Raw genomic sequence first — 24,187 nt, 5'->3', positions numbered from 1 at the left:
ATGACACGGCTAATTTTTATTTAAAAAAAAAACAGGTGTAACTAAAGTTCATTTTTAAAAATACATGAATTAACAAATTTTAACGGAATCACAAAGTAACGAAAGTTAACAGGTTAATGATTTTAAAAGTGATCTTGAAAGTCAAATCGTTAAAGCAAAATTTTTTAAATTAACGGATTAACCACTTTCTAATAAAATGTGTTAAATTTTTGTGCTATCACAACGATAAAGCAGTGAGTCATTGTTTTCTTCAGAATCGCAATTGGGAATTTGCTTCTCGTCGAATTGAGGAAAAATTGGAACATATCTCGCAAATTTACAGCTGTAGGAAAAAAACTATTTTTACATAATGTTTATGCTAAATTTGGTTTAAATTTTTGTTTGTTTTAATATTGCGAGTTGCCTAATAGTTATCGTCGTCTTAAGTTTTATTTGGCAGTTTGGAATACTTAGTCTTCTTATGTAATCATTTATTTGCACATTTTTTTGGGCGCTGGAATAAAAAAAACGTTATTAACGCTTACTGAAAGCTGTGGAACTGGAACGGAAGGACCCATGCCAGCGCGACTGTTTTATTATTAATATAACAAACTAAGTTTTAAAAAGTTGTGCATTTAGGAATAAGATAATAATAAAGTTAAAAACACATGCCTGCAATACGAAAACATTGGGAAATTGTAAACATCTTTGTTCGAATTATCATTTTCATCGGGCCCATGCCAGCGCGACTGTTTTATTATTAATATAACAAACTAAGTTTTAAAAAGTTGTGCATTTAGGAATAAGATAATAATAAAGTTAAAAACACATGCCTGCAATACGAAAACATTGGGAAATTGTAAACATCTTTGTTCGAATTATCATTTTCATCCAAAGAATCATCTTGATCTATAACTATTTCTTTATTCCAAGTTGTCATTCCTCTTTCTCTTGGTGTACCTAACAACAAATTCATCAAGTTATTTTTCTAAATTTATCTTCACCTAGATATGATATAAGAATGAATTACCTGGAAGTGTGTTGTCTAAAAGTAAACCCAGAAGACCACCACACAACATAGCTGTTCCAAGCAGAACATTTAACACTTTGTCGACTTCATCTGAACCTGTTTGTATGGCATCAGGGTGTTGTTTAATCCAGTTGGGAATTGCTAAACCGTTGTAGATTGAAAATCCAACAATGAAAATGTTTCTAAAAATTGAAATAGTTTAATGTTTTTTTATCAAGTAATTTAAACATGTATTAAAATACTGAACTAGAGTTGATTAAATACAAATGTAATTTTTTATATCATTTTGTTAAATTTTTTATGGTAGAAAATAGTAAACCATATTTTTAATCCACCTTGTTTAAGAAAGTTTTAACAAAAAAAAGCTTGATAAAGGAAAGCTAGATAAGGAAAAATCATTTTGGCCTTGAAGTGTATGTTTTATTCAGGAAAAATAGTCAATCGATATTAGCGCCTTGTACGGTATAACGTATTTTGCATGAAAGTAAATGTTTATCGCAACGCATTTGCTAGTTGGTACCGTATTTATAATATATATTCGATAATTTTTGATTAATTGCTTGTTTCATAACTTACTACAATGACACCATTCGTTCTTTATTTTAAATATTCTGTTTGGCTACGATAATCAAAAACAGGTATCAATTTAATTATAAATAATTAAAAATTACTACAAGTAAAAACAAAAACAACTGTTGTTCCAAAATTCATGATTTAAAAAATTTAAAATGCACGTCATGACCAAAGAATTTTTTTTAATTTTTGGTGTGTCTATACACCATTGCAAAATAAGAACTCTACGCTTGAACTACAAATCAATTGAATTAAATTTTATTCAAATTACCTCGGTGAATTCATATCAACAAATTGAAGATTTGATAACCCGATGGCTGTTAACATACCAAACATAACCATGAAAAGTCCGCCAATAACCGGGCCAGGCACGGTAACAAAAAGACTTCCAATTTTTGATAATAAACCAAAGCAAATAAACATAAATCCAGCGACTTGTAAAACCTGCAATGCAATTTTAGTTTGCTGTTTATTAATAGTAAATTTTGGCTTTATTCAAAAGGTAAAATGCTATCATAAAAATGAAAAAAATTATATATTTATCGTTGCCTTCTCTAATAGTTTAAACTTACTCGTCTACTCCCCACTCGTGTGATTCCGATCGCGGCAATGTTTTCACTAAAAGAAGTCGAACCTGTTGAAGTTCCAAATAATCCACACAATACACCCCCTAAGCCTTCCATAAAAATTCCCCTGATATACAAATCGAATTAAATAAAGTCATGTACTTTACTTAAAACTCACAGTGTATTTAGGTGCTTTACCTGTTTACTGCATTGCGAGGTGGTGATGGGACCATAGCAATTTTTGCGCAGGCGTAATAGTCCCCTACAGATTCAACTGTGCTACCCAAAACGCCAGACAGCAACGCAATGATACCTGCTGGTGTTATAACTGGCAGTCCCCACTGACAAGGATAGGGCATTCTAAACCTGTTAAAAATTCAAAAACTTATAAAAACATTTAAATGTATGTTATTGTAAAAACTAATGTATGATTTTTTTTTTACTGAATGAGCTACCATGGCGTGTTTTGTAAAACTGACGATCTAGCATCAGTTCTTGCGAGGTATCCTGAGCCGTTTGGATCTGGTGAAATTGTATCCGTAACAGTTAAAATCCAGGAGACGAGCCAGCCAACTAGGAGTGCAATTAAAACCTAAAATTTTAATATAACATTGTTGGAAAATAAACATGCATTTTGTATTTGGTTTAGTTATTTTTATATAAAAAATTGTTTTAAACTTACTGGAAACATTTTAAATACTGGAATTTTTGTGGTGTGGCAATTCTTTGTTTTGCTGTACAATGGAATTGGGACCTTCACATTTTTAAGATATTGAGAGCAAAGAACTAACGTTGTAGCTGTTCTAGTAATAAAACAATAAAGATAGAATTTTTGTATCGTAGTTAAAGTGTACTTTATTTTCTATTATCTTTATAAATGGTTACGTTATGCTCACAGAATAGCTATGCCCCAGTGTGCCTCAGAGATATGTGGTGCTACATGAAATAAGTCTAATCCGAGAAGTGCAATGGTAGGTGTTATAGTCAAAGGACCCATATACTTTAATATGTAGCTCACTGTGCCAGTTATACCCAGAAATACTTCAAACAAAGATGCTATCATGATCGCCCCTTGAACCTATATACAAAATAAATGTTTTGACTTAATAAAAAAAACAATTTTTTAAATCCTGAACCTTTGGTATCACAGAATTTAAATTAAATACCTCTCTTATTCTTCTCATCCATAATTCTTTTCCGTCAACTATGGTACCATCAGTGTCATTATATAAAAGTATAGACGAGTTAATATTTAGAGGCTCCGGGCATTTGTTGTGGGGTAAGGAAAGAACTGCCATGGTTGCTGATAGAATAGCAAAAGAACTTCCCTGGAGAATTGGAAGTCTGTAAAAAATTTAAACGTCTTGATGATATTTGCTATAACTTCATATGCATGTAGCGGTTTAAATTACTAACCCTTGAAAAACAATTGTCTTACTTTTAAAAAAAACACAAGAATAATTTACCTGGTTCCTACTGTGCTTTGCAGTATAGTGCAAATTCCCGAGACTAACATTACACTGCTGATCAAGTAAGAACGACCCTGGTCGCCAATATCATTGTCAAATAAACATAGCCAGGGAGCAAGCAACAAAGGAGCACTTATAAGCCCACTAACAGACAGCAGGCAATGCTAAACAATTTATAAAAATAAGTTTTTGTTTATCTGATGCGATCAATTTAAATTGTATTAAATCATGCCGTATTTTGGCATATAAGTTATTCTAAAGTTAAAAAAATATATTTTTGATCCTATTTTCTTTTCTTTTTTTTTGTTTTAAGCCTATACTTACTAATTTTTTTTTAAATTTAAACCGAGACGATTTTCTAACTACCAACATTTTACGTTTTAAATAAACTTAACTTAATAAAAGAAAGCGTTGTACAATTATCAAGCCAAAATTTGCATTTATATACAAGACTCGTATAGGCTACGTTTATAAAATGTTGAAAAAAAAATTATAAAATATTGCCAATAAACAAGAATTTAGATTCACACGCAAATTACCTCTTATTTATCTAAGTAGTGGTTACAAAAAATTGTTTAGTTGTTATATTTAATACCACTACTAAATTTTCACAAGTTCATTTAATCCCACAAAAGTATAATATTTATAACGTTATGATTACGACACGCCAAAATAACTTGTACCATAGTTAATGATGTATTTTTTTCTATTTAAGTACAATGTTATTTTATCGTTGGCGTTTCTGGATTTAATATTTTTTGTGTTTTTTTTTAAAACCAGTACGAATATGATGGCACTACGTTAAAATACTCAAGAGGCCTTAATTGTTTTAAAAAAAAATCTGAGTTTATTTATTTGTGTTTTTTTAATTGTTTTAACAAAACGTACCTGTATACCAAACACCAGACATAGATACCATGGTGGATTGTCGTTTATACCATAGACAAGTGAGTGGTCAACATCTTCCCCGGCTTTTTCTTCCGTCGAATTCTTCATGCTTAAAATTTAATTTTTTTAGAGCAACGCGATTCAATACCAACTCTGCAAAGCAAAGTTTTTAAAAATTTTGTTCCGTTTTATGCGAAAAATTTTACGATGTCATGTGCGTACATTATTTAGCCGACTTTATATAATGGGGGTACAAACAACTTTTTAAAGATTTATTTTGTGGCTACTAAACAATTAAGTTACGACAACCTAATGTTGTATAGTAAATGATTAACTTCCTTTAGCCCTTTTTTGTAGTACGCAAGGTCAAATTGCGACGTTATGTATGTACATTATTTAGCTGACTTTATATAATGGGGGTAAAACAACTTTTTAAATATTTATTTTGTGGCTACTAAACAATTAAATTACGACAACTTTTTTTTACGACCTTTAGCTTTTTTATGTAGTAATCTAGGTCAAATTAAGTAAAATATTTTATGAAACGATTGATAACATTTCGCTAAGCAAGTTTAAGTACTTTAATAAGTATTTACACTTTTTTTAAAAAAATATTTACACTTTTTTTTAAAAATATTTACATAGCATTACTTTTGTTTTACACTTCTATTTAAAGATATTTGTTTTTAAAGGTTTTTTAAGCCAATAAAGTGTAGCCTCACAATATTTAATTAGTAGTATTTAATAAAAAATTTTAGGCTATGGTTTTGATGGCTATAAGAATGAATATTTAATTGTCGATCAAAGTTCAGGATCGTCAGTTGTTAAGAAAAATTTAAAGTAAAGCAAGGCCATAAAAACAGGAGGAATAGTGCTTCCAATCGCTGCGCCGCGTTATCAATTAGTAAATACCCGTTGTGCTTATATTCATCGCAACGCTACGTAGATAAACAGTTCTGACGAATAAAAAAGTAGAGCTATTAAACAATATTTATTTTAGTTGTGCCTTTGTAACTTAGTTTAAAACAACGCGAAAAAAAAAACAGAATAGAAAACCAAAACAACTTAGCCTCTGAAACTCAAAATCTTTATTTTTTGTACAAAAATTAAATTTGAACTGATTTTGAAAACGTGTCGGTAGCGTGTTGTGATAATGTATCACATAACTTTAAAAAAATCCTATTTTCCAAACAAAAATTAAATAGGTCTAAATAGAGTATTTTAGGCAAATTTATTGAATAAAGTGACAAAGACAAGTAAAGATAAAAAATAAAACGACGCGAAATGTCCAAGTACATAGCAGATGACAACCATTCAAGCAGATTTTTTGCTTTTTATATTCTCATTTACATCTTTAATTTCTTTAGGTTTTTTCTCTAAAAAGAAAAAAAAACTGTTAAAAACTCTTATCACAATTGATATATATAGAAGGGTTGTTTTTACATAATGTAATGCTACAGGTTTATTTTTAAACTAGGCAAACTGTTAACCTAAATTAAACATACCTTTTCGGTAAAAGAGAGGCCACCATAAAAAAATGTTTATTTGTGGATTAAAAACGAAAATAATAAAAATAAATTGCCTAACTTTAAAAAAACAACACTATCCAAAAATCGCTTTTTTGATTTTACCCAGAAACCCAGGTGACCTCTCTCTTTTTGGTTCCTCTTTTTCAATTTCTGTTTCTCTCAAATTATCATTTAAATTATTTTTCAAATTTCCATTTTTGTCTGAAAATAGAAAAAGAGAAACCAATTTACAGAGCAAAAATTTCTCGATACAGCAACATATTTATGGTAATTTAAAATGCCAAAACTAAGAGGACCTTTTATCTAAGGATAACAAACATACCATAAAATAATAATATTTTAAAAATCTTTTAAAAATTTCTTACTTTCAGTTTTAAAATACCCTTCAACGGTTCCTTTTAATTCTTTTTCATCTTCAACAAATTGAAGCAAAAGTTGTTTTTGGCGAGAAGATAATTTACTAAAAAGTTACAACATTTTTTACGTATTTTTAAATATGCCAGGTGGGAAAGTTTCGCTAAAGAAAACTTGCAAAATGTTTGGTAGTCTTATGCCCAATTAGATCAAAAAATACAGCTAAAAAATGCCTTGGTTTATTTTTTGTTCAACTTTTATAATAACAATCAATGGATTTTAATTTCAGTTTTGCCTTGCTTAGCAGCAGCATTTTATTGCATTACAAGTACATATTTACCTTCTACCATCTTTATTCATATTAATGGTTTTTAAAAAACAATATTTATTAACAATTTTTAATTAATTTGAATAGTTTAATTAATTGGAATAGTTTAGAATGAATTTAAAAACAATAATTCTTAATTTTAGTATGGTTCTATTGCTAAATAAAAAACTTACGCTGGAGATTTGATTTTTACATGAACAAAATGATCTCCAAATCCAGAACTATTAACTTTTTTAATTCCTTTTCCACGAAAGTGGAATATTTTGTGTGAATCTGTTCCTGGTGGGATCTTAATAAAAAAAAACACAACACAAGAATCATGAGACATTTAATAAATTTTTGACAACAAACTTTGCTTGTAAAATACTTAAAAACATTTTAATTTGAATAAAACTTGATAAATAACAACAAAAACTTACCACTAATTCCCTTTCACTATGTATTCCAGGTATTCGAATAGTGCCACCTAGTGTTGCTTGTGCTATCGAGATCTCAACATCCGAGTGGACGTCTGCTCCTTGTCGTTTAAAAATTCGACTTGAACTAACCTATATGCAAACACCATTTGTTGGTTGATAGTCAGCCATAAAATTAAATTTCGAAAATTACATTTTAGAGCATTTTTCAGGAGAAGTCGAAGTGAAAAAAAGGACAAAGGAATTTTGTAATGTCAAAAAAGACGTTTTCGTGCAAAAAGAATTAATTAATTCATTAAATAAAAAAGCATTTTCGTGCCAAGCAATGCCGCATCATTTGCCCTTTAGCCCAGCGTTCACCAATAGCTTAAACAAGTCACAACATCATACCCTTTCCCAGTAAAATATAAGGTCTATTATCTTAAGGTGATATAGGAAAGGGAGTTAGAAATATACGTCTTATCACTTTATTGCAAGTTTGTATTTTGAATATAGTTTTTTTATCTACTACATGGTTTGTTGTTTGTAAATGTAAATCAATGTGATGTTGTTGCATATTTAAAAATTAATTTAAGACCAATCTTATCACAAAACATAGCGTGCAAACGAAAGCCACGAAAATTCTTGCCCAGAACGATTTAACCTTTTTTAGTATGCCAAGTTGGATTACTGCCAAGGCTCTATTTAAAACAAACTAACGAGTCATGATTTACAAATAATCCACGCAAAATATTCTGATTTTTGAGATATTACCAAAAACATTTCTTTTACAATTTACACAGTTTTTTTTTTACTGGAATAATTCGCAAAAAATGATATGTCATATATTTTGCTTAACTATGAAACGTTTGTTTTACGGCTTGCTTGAAGACGCATGTTAGCTTGATTTTATTTAGTTTTACTACGAAATTATTTTGTTTTTACATAGACGAGTGGCATTAATTAGAACATTTTTAAGCCAGTTTATTTCCTTTAGTTACCACCAACAGCAGCAGGATGCATATATTACGTTAGCCGAGGTATTTGTGTTTTTTATTTTGTTGTTATAAATATAAGGCATAGAAAATAGAATTTAAAACTGACAAAGGCAGGTCGTTAATACGAAGGGGTAACAAATGTTACCCTATGTTTAAGCTGTCCTTATATAACTATTTTAATTTATTAATAATAAAAAAAAATTTACCCTAAAAGTGACAAAAACCTCACGGGTTCCAACTTGCATGCGAACAGTTTGACGATCTTCAATTCCTAAAAAAATTAAACTTTTTTTTAATTATGATTTTTGATTTTTTTAATAATGATTTTTTTGAAAAATGATATTTGCTTGATAAAAATATAAAAAATATCGTAAATGTACAAAAATTAACCCACCAGCAGGTACAGGAACCACAACACTTTTCTTTTGCTTTACTTGGCCACTACTTTGACACATCACACAAGGAAAGGTAATAAGTTTACCAGTACCACCACATTTTCTACAAGTTGATCGCATAACGAATGGGCCAGTTGCAATTTGCTCCTGTGAAATAAGTTAGGGTTTTAATTTTTAATAAACAAATCATTTAATAAATAAATAAGTTATTTAATCCAAACTTGATTTTAAAAACAAACCCAACATGTCAACATGATTGGTTAGCAAACACTTTAATTTTGAGACACCTGTTTGGATATAATATGACGTGATTCATAACAAGGTCTTTTTAATTAGAACACCAAATCAATAAAATGGTCAATGAAGTTCTTATTTTCTTTGTTTAAAAACTCTTATCACGGCCAAATTAGTGTCAACACCATGTTTGTCATCAATCATTTCCCTACATAAAAATTAGAACAAAGTGCAATTATCTTAAAACGTGTTTGTTTAACCTAGTAAATTAGTATTTCAATCGAGAAATGCTCTTTAAAAGCACAATATTAGCGCAGAAAATAAATTATAAAAAATACATAGAATAGCGTCGTTAGCGCGAAAAGTACAACATCATTTGTTTTTTAATTAGTTATTTAAATTATAATGTCATAAAAACATGATAACTGTCGTTAAAACTTGCAAAACGCAATGTAATGACAGTTGCATCATTTCAATCATAGCAGTAAAATTCTTTTTTGAAATAACAGCTTTTTAGATACAATGGGATTTTTTAACTTAATATGGATACATATACTTGTGTATGGATCCACGTTTTTACAAGTTACTTATGTGTTGTTTTTTGAAATATTATCAACCACAAAAAATAAAGTTAGATTGCTTTTTGGCCTAACAGAAGAGTACAAGCTGAACGACACAGTTTTAAAGGTATGAAAAACAAAGTTTTAAAAAGAGGTGCAAAAAACAGAAAATTTAATAAATTTAAAGTTTAACTTTTGTATATTGTATTTTTGAAACATTTAAATACAATTTATTTTTAGAAAAGTGCTATTATCCAAATATTAAAGCAATCTAAATGTCATTTTAATCGTGAAATAAGAGTTGGAAAACTGGCACCAATTTTGCAACTTCATAAGTTAGAAAATGTGAATAAAATTTGCTATTTGACCGATTTTATGAAGCAAGGTCGCCCACTTGTGGTGTGTTTTGGATCATGTTCCTGACCCCCATTTATGAAAAATGTAAGCTTTATTGCTTATTAGAATACAAATTGACAAAAATTTTGAAATTAAGTTGTGAAAAATATAACCACAACTGTTTAAATTTTAATTAAAAAACTAATTAAAATTATTGATTATTTTTTTTTTAATATTTTCAATAACTTTACAGGTTACGAAATTTAACAAGCTTGTTAAAAAGTATTCAAATCAAGCCGATTTTCTTATCATTTACATTGAAGAAGCTCATGCTGCTGATGGTTGGGTATTGGGAAACAATCCTTATAATTTACACCAACATAAAAGTATAGAAGACAGAAAACAAGCAGCTATGATTTTCGCCGACACTATCCAGCCTAATTGTTCAATAGCCTTGGATTCAATCGAGAATAATGCAGTAAAATTATATGGATCTATACCTGAGAAATTATGTATTATCAAAAACAAGCAGATTGTGTATGAAAGTGGTTTAGGGCCATTCTTCTTTGACGTCAATCACTTAGAAATGCATTTAAAAAAACTCATTTCACTTTAAAAATTTTAATTATTAGTGAAAAATGAATTTACTTCTAAAGGTTTTTTGGTTTTTATATACAAAGAATATGAATGACAATTTTAACTAAAACATAAAGTTAAAATTTGAGAAAACATTCTTAGTCTTAAAAGTTAAAAAACATTTAGGTTTTAAGTTTTAAAAATAAATACCCGTTAAAAAACACAAGGTGCTTTTTTACTTAAAAATGCTGGGTTTAGATGTACCAGCTTAAAAAAAATATTTTGCAAAAAAAAAAAAATAAAACAGTCTTCATAGGTTAAGAAGTTGGTGTATTAATTAAGTAACTATATTACCCAGCATTGACTTATAAATATAACATTTGGTAACAAACAAATAGAAGTAAGTTAAAATCAAAAAATCACATACTGCTACTTAGTAAAAGACTTTTTTAAACCAAAAATGGGTAAAATAAGTGTTTTAAACCAAAAATGGGTAAACTAAAACTAATTTTTCCAGATTTTAAATTAAATGAATTCAAAAAAATCCATTCCCTATTTATTAAAACCAACAAAAAGTCACTTGATTCAAATGAAGAGTGGAAAAGCAGAATTTAAATTTACAATTTTATAAATTAGATAAAACTTTAAATTTACACATTTTATGGAGCATGGTCGCCCACTAGTGGTTAGTGTTTGATCATGTTCCTGATAGCAAATAAACACATTTTGTTTAGTTTACCACAAAGTACAAAGATTATACAACTATTATAATTTATTAACCTCTCCAAAAAAACAATTTAAACTATTTTAAACCTTTTTTAAACTATTTTAAACTTATTTCTGCTGTCAAATTAAAAACAAAAAATACATGTGTTATTATCTCTTCAAACAAGTTTAAAATCCAAATAAAAACCCATATTAATAATGACATGCTATCTATATATATAGCTGCTAGCCTATTAATGATTTAGTTTATAATTTTTACTTTCAAGTTTGCAAATCAAGCCGATTCTCTTTTTATTTTGGGCAAAATAAACTTATTTTGCTGGTATTGGAAAATAATCCGTAAAATTTTAATCAACATAAAAGTACAAAAGACAAAAAGCAAGCAGCAATGATTTTTGTTTACGTAATCCAGCCTTACTGTTCAATAAGCCCCGAATAACACGATAAAAATATACATGGGATTACCTGAAAATTATGTATATTTAAAGACAAAGCATTTGTGTACAAAAGTGACATAGGACTTGTTTTTTTAGAAAAACATTAAAAAATTATTTTAATTTAAACCCTAAAAATTTTTTTCGCTAAATAAAATTTAAATGGCAATTTAAACTTAAAACCAATATTAAAATTTAAGAAAAACATTTGGTGTATGAAATACTCACATAATTGCAGAAGTAACTAATATTCTAACAAATTAATAGTTGTTTTTATCAAGAAACTTAAGTCTCCATAACACTACTGATCACTTTATCTTAGATATTAATTAACAACAAATGATAAAGTAAATATTTATGACATTTTTTTATAAATTGTGTTTGTACAAAAAAGTCAATGTATAACTAATCAAGTAAATAAGAAGGGCCAAAAAATAAAGATAGATTGCCGCATCGATGATAAGGCAACATGTAGAGCATCTATATGAAGCTTAAGAAACTTTAAATTAAATTTACAAAAAAGGTTTACCGAAGTGTATAGAATCTTCAAGTAGCATAACTTTACAATAACCTTTCTTAAATTGTTCAAAAAAAAACATTCTGTTAAAATATAGGTTAACAATAGGTATATAAAATGGAATAAGAAAAGTGTAGTCTATAAAGAATTACATGTCATGGGGGTTATTAATTCAATACGAGTAGGTATACTTTCATATGGGTTTACTTTTGTAACTGTTCTTTTCTTACTTACAATTGACATATTATGGACCATCAACTCAAAGCTCGGACTACCTTTTAAAATGAGTTCCATTGCAAAATTACTTAAACCGAATGAAAGAATGTTAAAGGTGGACAACTTATTTAAAGTGCAATAAAAGTTTTGATAAAATAGAAAATTAAATTCAGAATACATTGAATCCAAAATATAACTTTTATAACTTGAGTATGGTGAATTTTAGAATATAAAAATATAAATTATTTTCAGAAAAGTGCTATTATCCAAATATTAAAGCAATCTAAATGTCATTTTAATCGTGAAATGAGAGTTGGAAAACTGGCACCAAATTTACACCTACATAAGTTAGAAAATGTGAATAAAAGCTACTATCTGACCGATTTCATGAAGCAAGGTCGCCCACTTGTGGTGTGTTTTAGATCATGTTCCTGACCCCCATTTATGAAAAATGTAATCTTTATTGCTTATTAGAATACAAAATGACAAAAATTTTAATATTAAGTAGTAAAGAATATAACCACAACTGTTTAAATTTTATCAATTATTTTCTTTTTTTTAGGCTAAGAAATTCAAAAAGCCTGTTGAAAAGTATTCAAATCAAGCCGATTTTCTTATCATTTACATAGAAGAAGCTCATGCTGCTGATGGTTGGGTATTGGGAAACAATCCTTATAATTTACACCAACATAAAAGTATAGAAGACAGAAAACAAGCAGCTATGATTTTCGCCGACACTATCCAGCCTAATTGTTCAATAGCCTTGGATTCAATCGAGAATAATGCAGTAAAATTATACGGATCTATACCTGAGAAATTATGTATTATTAAAAATAAGCAGATTGTGTATGAAAGTGGGATAGGACCATTCTTCTTCGACATTAATCAAATGAAAACACATTTGAATAAACTCATTTCTCTTTAAACGTTTTAATTGTTGACAAAAAATAATTTTACTTATAAATCTAAAGATTTTTATGTTTATATACAAAGAATATGAATGACAATTTTAACTAAAAATTTAAGTTAAAATTTGAGAAAACATTCCTAGTATTAAAACTAAAAACTTTTAGATTTTTGGAAATTACAGAGTACTTTTTTGTTTTAATAAAATAATCAGATGTGTGTAATAATAAAGTAACAAAAAAAAAAGTTTAAGTTAAAAATCATATATAAAATCGCAACTGAGAATTTAAAAGTCTTTAAATGCATTGCCATATTATCTAGGCAATAAACAAAATTCTAGAGATTTTTTGACATTTATGCCCTTTTTAAATTAAAAAAGGGCACTTAATAGTACTTGATAATTTTACAATGGGTCACTTGATAGTGTTACAACTGATCTTTCTAGAAGTATAGATACAAAAACGTGCTCACCTTTTAAATTATGTAACATAAAAAAATTGCAACAAATAAAAACAAAAAATGACATGTCAAATTATAAATTGTTGATATTAGCAAAAACTAGAATACAATGCTAAAAATTAATAAAATAAGAAAAGACAAATACTAAATAAATTTAAAAACATTAGGGTAATTTGAAAAAAGTCATTCCTTATTTGTTAAAACTCCTATAATTTATTTTAGTTGTGACATAAGTTTGAAAATAGGAACCAATTTTACAACTTTATAAAAAAAAACTTTATTTAACAAATTTTATAAAGCATGGTCGCCCACTATAGGTTAGTTTTTGTCCATTTCCCTGATAACAAATATAAGATTTTTGAACAGTTTATCAAGAACAAAACTCATACAATAATTATAACTTATTGCAAAACAATTTTAAACCAGTACAAACAAATTTAAAGTTTTTTTTTTGTGGTAATACTAAAAGCAATAACTATATAGGTTTAGTATCTTTTCAAACAAATTTGAATGCACACAACAAGACCATATTAATGATGATATACAGAAATATACCAAAGATATCATGTATACGAAAAGACAAAGCAAATGTTTGTAAAAGTGGTGTGGGACTGTTTTTTTGCCATTATTCACATGAAAAAAAGTTAAAAAGTTAGTCATCTCTAAATTTTTTTGCTAAAATAAAAAAATACAAATGACAATTTTAACCCAAAACTAATACCAAAATTAAAGTAAAACTTATTTTAGATAAAAAAACCAACAATTGCAAAAATAATTTATAATTTTATGAAATGAATAATTTTTTTTAGTAAGAAACTTATTTCTCCATAACTTCACTGATTGTTAATCCTAATTAACAAAAATCCTGATTACTTAACCCTAATTAACAAAATTCTTTACTCCTAAAAAGTAAATATTTATGACATTTTATTATAATTTGTGTTTGTACAAAAAAGTCAATGTATAACTAGATCAAGTAAATAAGAAAAACCAAGAATAAAAATAAGTTTGCCGCATCGATGACAAGGCAAAATGCTGGTATTGGAAAATAATCTGTAAAATTTTAATCAACATAAAAGTACAAAAAACAAAAACCAAGCAGCAATGATTTTTGTTTACGTAATCAAGCCTTACTGTTCAATAAGCCCCGAATAACACGAAGTTTTCCGCATCGATGACAAGACAAAATGCAGACTGTAGACCACATATACAAAGCTTAAGAAACTCGATATTAGATTAAAAAACAAAAAGTTTTAGCGATGTGTATTAAAGCGTTATATAACTTTACAGTATTGGTTTATTAAATTACTGCAAGTAGTTAGCTAAAAAACATTCTGTTAAGATAAAGATAAACTAAATTTTTTAAAAATGTTTTAAAAAGTGAAGGCTTCTGATAGAAATAAATATAATGGGGGTTATCAATTCAATACGAGTAGGTATACTTTCATATGGGTTTACTTTTGTATCTGTTTTTCGTTTACTTACAATTGACATATTATGGACCATTAACTCAAAGCTTGGACTTCCTTTTAAAATGAGTTCCGTTGCAAAATCTCGTCAACCTTTTGAAAGAATTTTGAAGGTGGGAAAATTTTATATACATCGTTTACCTTGGTAATATTAACTGTTTTAAAAGTAATTGGGTATCATCAAATCTCAGGACCACCTGGTCATTTATTAGATTTCAAAATATATTCTTAATTAGTAAACTACTTGATTTTTAAAAGATCAGCTTTTTTTTATTATATAACATTTGATATACAGATGAAAGCCCTTGGTCAAATATTGAGAAAATACAAATTTTATTTTAATCGCGAAATAAAAGTTGGAAAACTTGCACCAAATTTACAACTCCATAAGTTAGAAAATGTGAATAAGAGTTGCTATTTAACAGATTTTATGAAGCAAAGTCGCCCACTTGTGCTGTGTTTTGGATCATGTTCCTGACCCCCCTTTATGGCAACGGTGAGTAAAAGAATAACAAATGTGGTTAATAAATTTATATGGTAGTATATATGACAAAAGTTATCCCTTGGTGTAAAACAGATTTGATTAACTTAAAAATAAATTTTGCTACAAATTTTGGGTGTTTTTAGCTAAACTTGATTTTTCTTCTTCTTCAGGCTTCAAATTTTTTTAAACTTGTTGATAAGTATTCAAATCAAGCCGACTTTCTAATAATTTACATTCAAGAAGCTCATTCAACCGAAGGTTGGGTTATCAACTACAACCAGTACACAATAAACCAACACAAAACCATAAAAGACAGGGCACAAGCAGCAAAAGTTTTCATTCACGATGTGCAACCCAACTGTCCAGTTGTGCTGGACTCGATAGAAAACAAGTCTACTAAAATATATGGCTCTGTTCCTGATAAGTTATGTATAATAAAGAACAAAAAAGTTGTGTATGAAAGTGGTGTGGGACCTGATTTTTTCAGTGTGGACCACATGGAAAAAAGCTTACAAAAACTGTTGCAACATTAACTTTTAACCATAAAAAACTGACATTATTGTGTCGAACATAACTAGTGATTAATTGCGATGTATATTTCAAAGTAGGTTGTTCAGGTTATTTGCAACAAAAGAATTAAATGACAATTTTGACTAAAATTTAAGTCAAAATTTGAAACAGCATTCTTTGTGAAAAAAAAACTTAGCAACTTACTTTTGTAGAGTTATTTTACTATGTATTTATTCATTTAATTAAATTAAAACTGATTAAATTTTGGTGCTTAAATTGTTTTTAACAAAAATATATAAAAAGGTTTTCCAAAAAATATAAAAAACAGTTGTTAATACCCTCAAGTCAGTGCAGTGCAAGTACAGCAAAGCATTTAATCTTTAAAAAAATATTTAGAATATCATAATAACAAATGTTACCCTCAAGCCCTTACTTCTACAATTATAAAATAATATTTATATTTTTCCCATCTTGTTTTTTCGCATTGCAGACTCATATTTAAAATTTTTACTATAGAGTGAACACAATTATTTAAAACCAATATAAATATATTCAGATCTTAAGTTTTTTTAAATTGCTTATTGTGACATTCTCAAGTTATGTCAAAATAAACAAAAAAGTTAAACAGTTTAATAAAAATAATAGACAGCAAGTTAAAGGATGGGTGTGATTTTGCCCTACATTAAGGCAATCCTGCTAGTTTGCACTTTGGCAGTCAAGCTATTGCTGTATGACATTTTTCGTCCAAAAAGATATAGACTGGGCATGAAAAAAATGATAGCAGATGAGTTTATGGGACCTGGCCAAAGACTAATTCAGGTTAAAGATTTTTAAAAAGTCTTTTTAAAATTTGTGTACTTGTGTGTGTGAGTGTATTACTTTATACTATACAAACAAAATACAAATAAAAACATGATTTTCTAGATGGTTACTATTCGGGAAATATACAAAACAACAACATGTCATTTTAAGAGAACTGCAAAACTTAACCATCCAGCACCAAACATAGATGTACATCATCCAAGAACTTTGCAAATGATTAAACTCTTAGATTTTGTGAACCAAAATCGACCTCTGGTACTCATTTTTGGGTCTATCTCCTGACCTCCATTTGCGAAAAAAGTAAGATTAACATAATAATATAAGCAGCAAAAACAATTGAGCTTTAAACAAATTGGACATAGTTAGGCACAATGCACAACTTTTGTTCAGTGTTTATTAGCACATCTACACTTGTACAAAGTAAAACTAAACTACTCAAATTAAGAATTTAATTACCAAGACTTAAACTTCTAAATTGTAAGCAGACTTCTCAAATTGTGTTTTTAGATAAATCAACTGCTGTTACTGGTTGAAGACTACAAAACACAGGCCGACTTTCTTTTTGTATATATTCGTGAAGCTCATGCGGTCAACAGTTGGAGATTTAATTTATTGGAACACAAAATCCAGCAGCATGAAACAATTGCAGATCGTTCTAAGGCAGCAGGAATCTTTAAACAATCCTTCTGCATTGAAAACTGCCCAATTGTTTTAGACTCAATAAAAAATGGTGCTATGAGTGAATATGGAGCGTTGCCAGATAGATTGTATATAATTCTTGATGGGATAGTTAAATATGAAAGAGGCATGGGACCTTTTTCCTTCAATGTAAAAGATATGGAAAATTGTTTGAAAAAATTAATTAAGTAATGGGCTATTGACTTAATAGACATAGTTTTACTTAATTAAAATAATGTGGTTTTTGGAAATTTGTGCCTGTTGTTTATTAATTGTCTAGCTTAATAATATACATCTGTTGTAAATTAAAATTTATGAAGATTTTAACACAAACCTTAATAATGTTAAAATTGGAGGTCATCTTTAATTACAAAATGTAATATTAGTTAGCAGGAATATGTTTCGTTGTAAATTAAACGCTGTGTAATTTTTCTGTAATAAACACATGTACAAAATTTTTTTTTAGTAGTTTCTTAAAATTAATATTGTTATAATATTATCCTCGTTATAATGCTTATTATTATTTACTGCAAGTTTTAATTAATTAGTTGGTAAAGTCACACTACTAAAAAAATTACTAAGACATGTTGTAGAAAAAAATCCACAAAACTTAATTAACAACAAACTAATAAAATATTTTTTTTACTAAATGAGTATTGGTACAATAACCGAAATTAGCAAATAAAACCAAATATTTCAATTAAATAGTTTAAGAGATTTAAATTATACCAAGTTGAAAAAGGCACATTAAATTTGCTGTGTCATTCTTAGCTAGGTTTACCACAGATCATTGCACACAGAACTAGATCAGATAGCTGATATGTTAATGGCATTAAATGCCCTAAGAGCATAGACCATCCTTAGGTATTAAACGCATAAACCCAAAAAATGCCTCTGTTATACTTATATAATAAAAGTAATGACATTTTTCTCTGTATTTCATTAATTAAAATTAAAAATGGCTTAGGCAGTGTAATATACAATAGGTTGTCATTTCAGCAAAATGACAGTTTATGGCCAGTCTGTAGGGATTTTTATGTTTCTTATACGTGTTATTCGAATATTCGTGGTTGAAGTTATAAGATATATTCCAGGCTTATGGAATTTTATAATCACACATGCAATAAAGAAAATGCCTGTGCAGCTGGCTGAAGGGGAACATATATTTAAGGTTGGCAAAGTAAATAAAACACACTAACCTGGCTATTTCTAAATAATAAAGAAGAGTTTTGATAAAAGTTATACCAGAACATATAAACCTTTGGCATTTATGACAGACGTTACTCACATAAAAATATGAACATAATTATTAAGTAACCAAATATATAAAAATTTTAAGTGGGAAACAATCAAAACATTGTGGAGAATTTCTAATTATGAAATAAACGCGAAATCTGATGTCGGAAAAAGAGCCCCGAATTCAGTTATATATAACTTGGAACAACCACCTCAACCAGTATATTTGCTGAGTTTAATAAACAAAAATCAACCATTGGTTGTCAACTTTGGATCATGTACATGACCCCCATTTATGCAGCAAGTAAGTTTTTTATTAATTCAGTTTCTTACCCAAAATTTATAATTAATCAACAATTAAAAGTATTTCAGTTCAAACAAATTATTAAAAATAAACTTTAACCAGTTACCATGTAAATATTCATCATTTTATTAACAAACTAAACTTGTTAAGTTTTAAAAATCATTCATAGATCAATGAATTCAAAGAGATCATGAGCAAGTATTCAAAATATGTTGATTTTGTGACCGTTTATGTTGAAGAGTCCCATCCTATAGATGGATGGCAAATGCAATTAAACTCCAATCAAGTTTATAATCACAAAACAATTAATGAAAGAAGAAAGGTTGCAAAAGAATTCGCACACGACACTGGATTACAAAATGTTTATATTGATGGTATGGACAATTTAGCTGTAAAGGAATATGGTTCTTATCCAGATAGATTGTTTATTATATTGGATGGAATTGTTGTTTTTAAGGGCATGATTGGCCCATTCAATTATAGTGTTAAAGAAATGGAAATAAAATTAATGAAAATGATAAAATATTTAAAATAAAAAAAATGTTTTTATGTCTTTTAAACTTTCAAATATATTTAATTAAAATTAATAAAAAAAGCATTGGTTACCATAATATTGAAACATTTAAAAAAAATAAATCAAATTAATTTTACAGCATTTATGATGAGATTGTTTAAAATTTAAAACAAACTTTGAATTTAAAGTTGATAAAACAAATTTGTTTTAATTTTTTTGAGGTTGTTTAAACCCTTGTAGCCAAACATGAGCAATAATACAAATATATAATTTTTGTTTATTTTTGTATTTTTTGTACTTTTAAATTGTATATATACAAATAAAAGTAAACCTAATTGTATTTATACAAATTATATTGTAAATATACATATTAAAATACCTATAGTAAATTTTTCTATTTTATTGGAACACCTCAAATTAAGATAAATTTATGCGTTGTCTTAAGTACTTTATGTATTTAAAAAAAATTTGGGTGACATCAAAGCATCACTCGTAATCTTTTCTTAAATGTTTTGTCATTTTATAAAATATTTTCATTAAACTTATACTTGACCAACAACTTGTTTAAATAATTGTTTATTGTTGTAAGCTCAGTAGGGTGTGTAAGATTGTAAAAATAATGTCAGCCTAAAATGTGAATTTATTGCCTGAGGCTAATGGGAGAGGTCAATAAAACGATAAATCTGAGACACGTTTTAGCAACTATAATTTTAGCGTTATACAAAAGTCGAAAGAGTAAAAAAATCCTGGTTAATATAGATTTTAGAATGGATTCTAAACAAAATGTTATGAGAGTACTGAAGTTTGTTTTAAACCTTACTCGAATATTTGTGGTGGAAGTAATAAGATATATACCAGGCTTATGGAACTTTCTTATTAGACATTCAATAAAGAAGATGCCCTTAGAACTAGCACAAAATGAACATGTGTTTAGAGTAAGTATGGCAAATTCATAAATAAAAAACCTATTATTGTAATAAAAGTTAAGTAAAAGTACCCAATTAAACAAACTTAAAATATATTAATAATAGTGGGAAACAATCAAAGCATTTTGGAAGATTTGTTGTTATGAAGTAAGTGCAAAATCTTATGTCGGAAAAAGGGCTCTGAATTCAGTTATATATAACTTGGAACAACTACCTCAACCAGTTAATTTGCTAAGTTTAATGAACAAAAATCGACCATTAGTTGTCAACTTTGGATCAAGTACATGACCCCCATTTATGCAACAAGTAAGTTTTTAATTTTTAAAATCAGCAATTTGAGATTATTTTTTTACCGAATCTAATGAAAGTTATTTTGTAAAAAACTTTATAAAAACAAACTAATTTTATAAAAACCTAAACAAAAATAACAACCAAAATATAACATATAAAACTAATACTCAAATAAGACCATACATAAAACCCTTAGAACCAACAAAAAACAATTTTAGGTCAAGAAATTTAAAGAAACAACAAAATTGTACTCAAAATATGTTGACTTTGTGACCATATATATTGAAGAATTTCATCCTATAGATGGTTGGAAAATGGAATTAAATCCTTACCAGATTCAAAACCATAAATCAATTAATGAAAGGCTGAAGGTTGCAAAACTATTTGTCACCAATACTGGTTTACAAAATGTTTATATTGATGGTATGGACAATTTGGCTGTTAAAGATTATGGTTCCTATCCAGATAGATTGTTTATTATATTAGATGGAATTGTTGTTTTTAAGGGCATGATTGGCCCATTTAATTATAGTGTTAAAGAAATGGAAAAGGAATTAAATAAACTGTTAAAGTCTTTAAATTAAAAATCAATGTAAAATAAAACTATTCGAACAATTTGCATTGCTGCATCATAAACTAATAATGTTTTGTTATTAATATTAAATAAAGAAAAAGATTAATTTTATTTTACAACATTCATGATGAGCTTGTTTTAAATTGAAAACACAATCTTTGAATTTTTTAGTTGCAAAGTAATGGCATTTTTTCGTTTTTATGTTGTTTTTATAGTTATATTTACCTATTTACCCCTAATGCATAAAAAAAAACTTAATAAATATCTATATATAGTTAAGCCAGCATATAAAAACTAACCGAAATCGACTGTTTACTATTTGTAATACAAATACAAAAAATATGTGTCTAAATCCTATATAGATATGTAATAAAGTTCTATCTTGCTAAGTAATATAACTTAAACATCTTTAGAATCAATAATAGTCATGGAAGATCACTAGTAAAATTAAAAAAGCCAACAACACAGAAAGTGTATATGTGGAAAATGACAAAAAAAGACCAAAAAATTCTCACTTACCATTCCTGTGCCTCCACAATATCCACACTTCGCTACTTTCGTTCCTGGTTCATTTCCCTTTCCATTACAGCGTGTACAAGTGTCCATGATATCAATATCGAGTGTTTTATTCACACCTTTTGCTGCCTCGGTAAAAGTCAAGTCCATATAAACCTAAATTTGTGTGTGTATTTATATTAATAGGTAATAAAATTAGGTAATAACCAAGTAAAAACCGAAGAAATATAATATTTAATAATGTCTTTAAAAAGCAAAACAATTTCCAGGTAGATTAAGTTTTAAAAATGAATGAAAACAAAATAAACAACTCAAATTTACCTCCATAGGGGCATATTCTCGATAATCTTCGAAACCTCCCCTTTGACCCCCTCCGCCCGAAAACTCCTCAAATATTTTACGAAACAAATCTTCTGGGTCCATGTGACCTGCAAATCCTGCATTGGTCCCACCCCATTGTTTAGCGCCACCTCCCTGTTGTCTTGCTTGATAGTTTGTGGCACCGAGCATATCATATTCTTGTCGTTTTTGCTCATCTCCCACAACCTAAAATTAAGTTTAGTTTATTTAATAAAACTTTGTAGTCTATATAAGTTGTGGAGTACCTTTGATATTTTAGTATTACTAGTCAATAAGCTATTTTTTATGGTTGCAAATAAATTCACAATTGATATTTGCTTGTGATATTTAGCTGCACACCACAAACAGCATTTATTTTATTCAGTAGCCTCTAATTGAATATAAATATATTGTGCCCTATGCTTTATTATTTATAGATGTTGTGATATTTTTAAATTACCTTCAACTTAAACACAAAATAATACATAAAATACACTCTGGTATTAAGAGTTAAGCTTTTTTTGTTAACAAAATTCAATGCCCAACCAATTTTACAAACAATACTTACCTTTTGGTTTACACATTGCATTTATTAGATAATTAGAACAAAATAAATACAAATATCATATAAAATTTATCAACAAACCTCATATGCTTCAGCTACTTCTGCAAACTTTTTCGAGGCATCTTTATCACCTTTATTTGTATCAGGATGAAACTTTTTTGCCAACTAACAAAAAGTTAAGGTAAAATCAATATTTTAACCAAATAATTACACTTTTTAAAAGATATGTTTTACACATATATATATACATCTTAAATAAATGAAAGAATATACAAAAATTAATAAATTTAGTTTTTTAACAAAAATTTATATATATATATATATTTACTTTAAGTTTTACTTATAAATACATAAACTTTAAAATGTTTTAATAAAAGTCACTTACTTGATAATAAGCTTTTTTAATTTCTTTTTGCGATGATTTTTTAGAAACTCCTAATATATCATAATAATTTTTTTGTTGTAACTGATTAGATAAATGAAAATTTCTAGAAGATTTAGGTTGAAGGGATGCAATGTTTATGTTACCTGTTGAAAATTGAGTTTATCATTAAAATCATTAGTGACTCACATAAATAAGTTACTTTTTTTTATTAATTCTTAATAAAATAATGACGAAATTGATGACTATATAAAAATACAGTATTTTTGATCGGAATTGCTTAATAACAAATTTGCTATTGTTTGCTACTTCCTTAAGGGTGTTACAGCATGAATGCAGTCGGGATCAAACCCAGAACCATTAAGTACCATCAAATGTTCTAACCACTACACCTCTAAATAGGCTGTGTTCAATGTGTACGAAGTGTAATGGAGGTAATAAATGCAAGTATATATTAAAAAACTATACTGGATAGAGTAAATAGGCTGTATGCACAATTGCACACACTGTCAGCTTGAAGTCTGGACAAACTTAAAGGTTATGTGTCTGCACATATTTTCAGTTGGCACATACTGACAGCGACAGACAATTAAATACATGCAATGTCTGAATGTGTGTAATAATTAAAACAAACAATAAAATAATTAAAACAATCAGTTTTAATAAAAACAATCAATCAGTTTCAATAAACAGTAAATAATAAAACAGTTTCCTTGTTAGATCTTTATAAACTAAACAAGAAAATTACAAACCTTTTAAAAATGAGTTTCGTCTTTTTTTAATAGTAGGAATGTGTGAAAGTGTATGAAGTTGTAAATTAAAAGAATTTGATAAAACTCGAGCTTCATTAAAATTAATTAATCTATTACAAATTCGTATTCTAAGGGCAGCCATACTAGATTATGCAATAGGTAGTAAACACGTGGTGGGGCACTCAGTGAACTGCCAAGAAAGGGGCTTTTTTAACCATTGACATCATATAAGCAAACATATTTTTTAATCAACTACATATTTTATTTTTATTGATAAATAAATAACATTTGTTTAGAATCATATACACATTTTTTCATTGTTTTTACAACTTTTAAAATATCTAATTTTTTAATTTT

General features: G+C 27.8%; 4 protein-coding genes and 2 pseudogenes across 7 annotated transcripts; 4 read left to right on the top strand and 2 right to left on the bottom strand.

Moving 5' to 3' along the window:
- Positions 1–201: 201 nt before the first annotated feature.
- Positions 202–4,613, bottom strand: LOC145761681 (solute carrier family 23 member 2-like). The gene is made up of 12 exons (XM_082574602.1): positions 4,506–4,613; positions 3,615–3,781; positions 3,315–3,492; positions 3,045–3,226; positions 2,831–2,951; positions 2,604–2,740; positions 2,347–2,514; positions 2,155–2,275; positions 1,854–2,026; positions 1,010–1,191; positions 813–939; positions 202–322 (listed from the first exon to the last, which is right to left on the bottom strand). The coding sequence occupies exons 1-12, from the start codon at positions 4,611–4,613 to the stop codon at positions 202–204; spliced, it is 1,785 nt and encodes a 594-aa protein (XP_082430728.1).
- Positions 4,614–5,717: 1,104 nt separating this feature from the next.
- LOC145745422 (dnaJ homolog subfamily A member 3, mitochondrial-like) lies at positions 5,718–24,004 on the bottom strand. 3 transcript variants are annotated; one of them, XR_014281259.1, is made up of 12 exons: positions 23,831–24,004; positions 23,082–23,224; positions 22,778–22,861; positions 22,114–22,338; positions 21,796–21,948; positions 8,504–8,651; positions 8,316–8,380; positions 7,136–7,264; positions 6,890–7,005; positions 6,400–6,494; positions 6,011–6,235; positions 5,718–5,881 (listed from the first exon to the last, which is right to left on the bottom strand). XR_014281259.1 is itself a non-coding variant. In XM_082563500.1 (12 exons), the coding sequence occupies exons 1-12, from the start codon at positions 23,970–23,972 to the stop codon at positions 5,820–5,822; spliced, it is 1,461 nt and encodes a 486-aa protein (XP_082419626.1). In that variant the 5' UTR covers positions 23,973–24,004; the 3' UTR covers positions 5,718–5,819. The 3 variants fall into 3 exon arrangements, 2 of the variants coding, with proteins under 2 accessions (XP_082419626.1, XP_082419637.1); XM_082563500.1 differs by having other exon boundaries at positions 6,137–6,235; XM_082563511.1 differs by lacking the exon at positions 6,011–6,235.
- Positions 14,731–16,189, top strand: LOC145763385 (thyroxine 5-deiodinase-like). 2 transcript variants are annotated; one of them, XM_082574824.1, is made up of 3 exons: positions 14,731–15,050; positions 15,363–15,433; positions 15,592–16,189. In XM_082574824.1, the coding sequence occupies exons 2-3, from the start codon at positions 15,425–15,427 to the stop codon at positions 15,952–15,954; spliced, it is 372 nt and encodes a 123-aa protein (XP_082430950.1). In that variant the 5' UTR covers positions 14,731–15,050; positions 15,363–15,424; the 3' UTR covers positions 15,955–16,189. The 2 variants fall into 2 exon arrangements, with proteins under 2 accessions (XP_082430950.1, XP_082430949.1); XM_082574823.1 differs by having other exon boundaries at positions 15,233–15,433.
- On the top strand, positions 16,706–17,623 carry LOC145763649 (thyroxine 5'-deiodinase-like; annotated as a pseudogene).
- On the top strand, positions 18,330–19,725 carry LOC145763577 (type I iodothyronine deiodinase-like). The gene is made up of 3 exons (XM_082575042.1): positions 18,330–18,602; positions 18,771–18,971; positions 19,141–19,725. Exons 2-3 carry the CDS (start codon positions 18,963–18,965, stop codon positions 19,504–19,506), a joined length of 375 nt encoding a protein of 124 aa, XP_082431168.1. The 5' UTR covers positions 18,330–18,602; positions 18,771–18,962; the 3' UTR covers positions 19,507–19,725.
- Positions 20,382–21,286, top strand: LOC145763647 (thyroxine 5-deiodinase pseudogene; annotated as a pseudogene).
- Positions 24,005–24,187: the final 183 nt, after the last annotated feature.

Source organism: Corella eumyota, chromosome 1 (genome assembly GCF_963082875.1).
Source record: "Corella eumyota chromosome 1, kaCorEumy4.1, whole genome shotgun sequence".
NCBI classification, from domain to species: domain Eukaryota; kingdom Metazoa; phylum Chordata; class Ascidiacea; order Phlebobranchia; family Corellidae; genus Corella; species Corella eumyota.
This window is presented reverse-complemented; position numbering and strand designations above follow the sequence as displayed.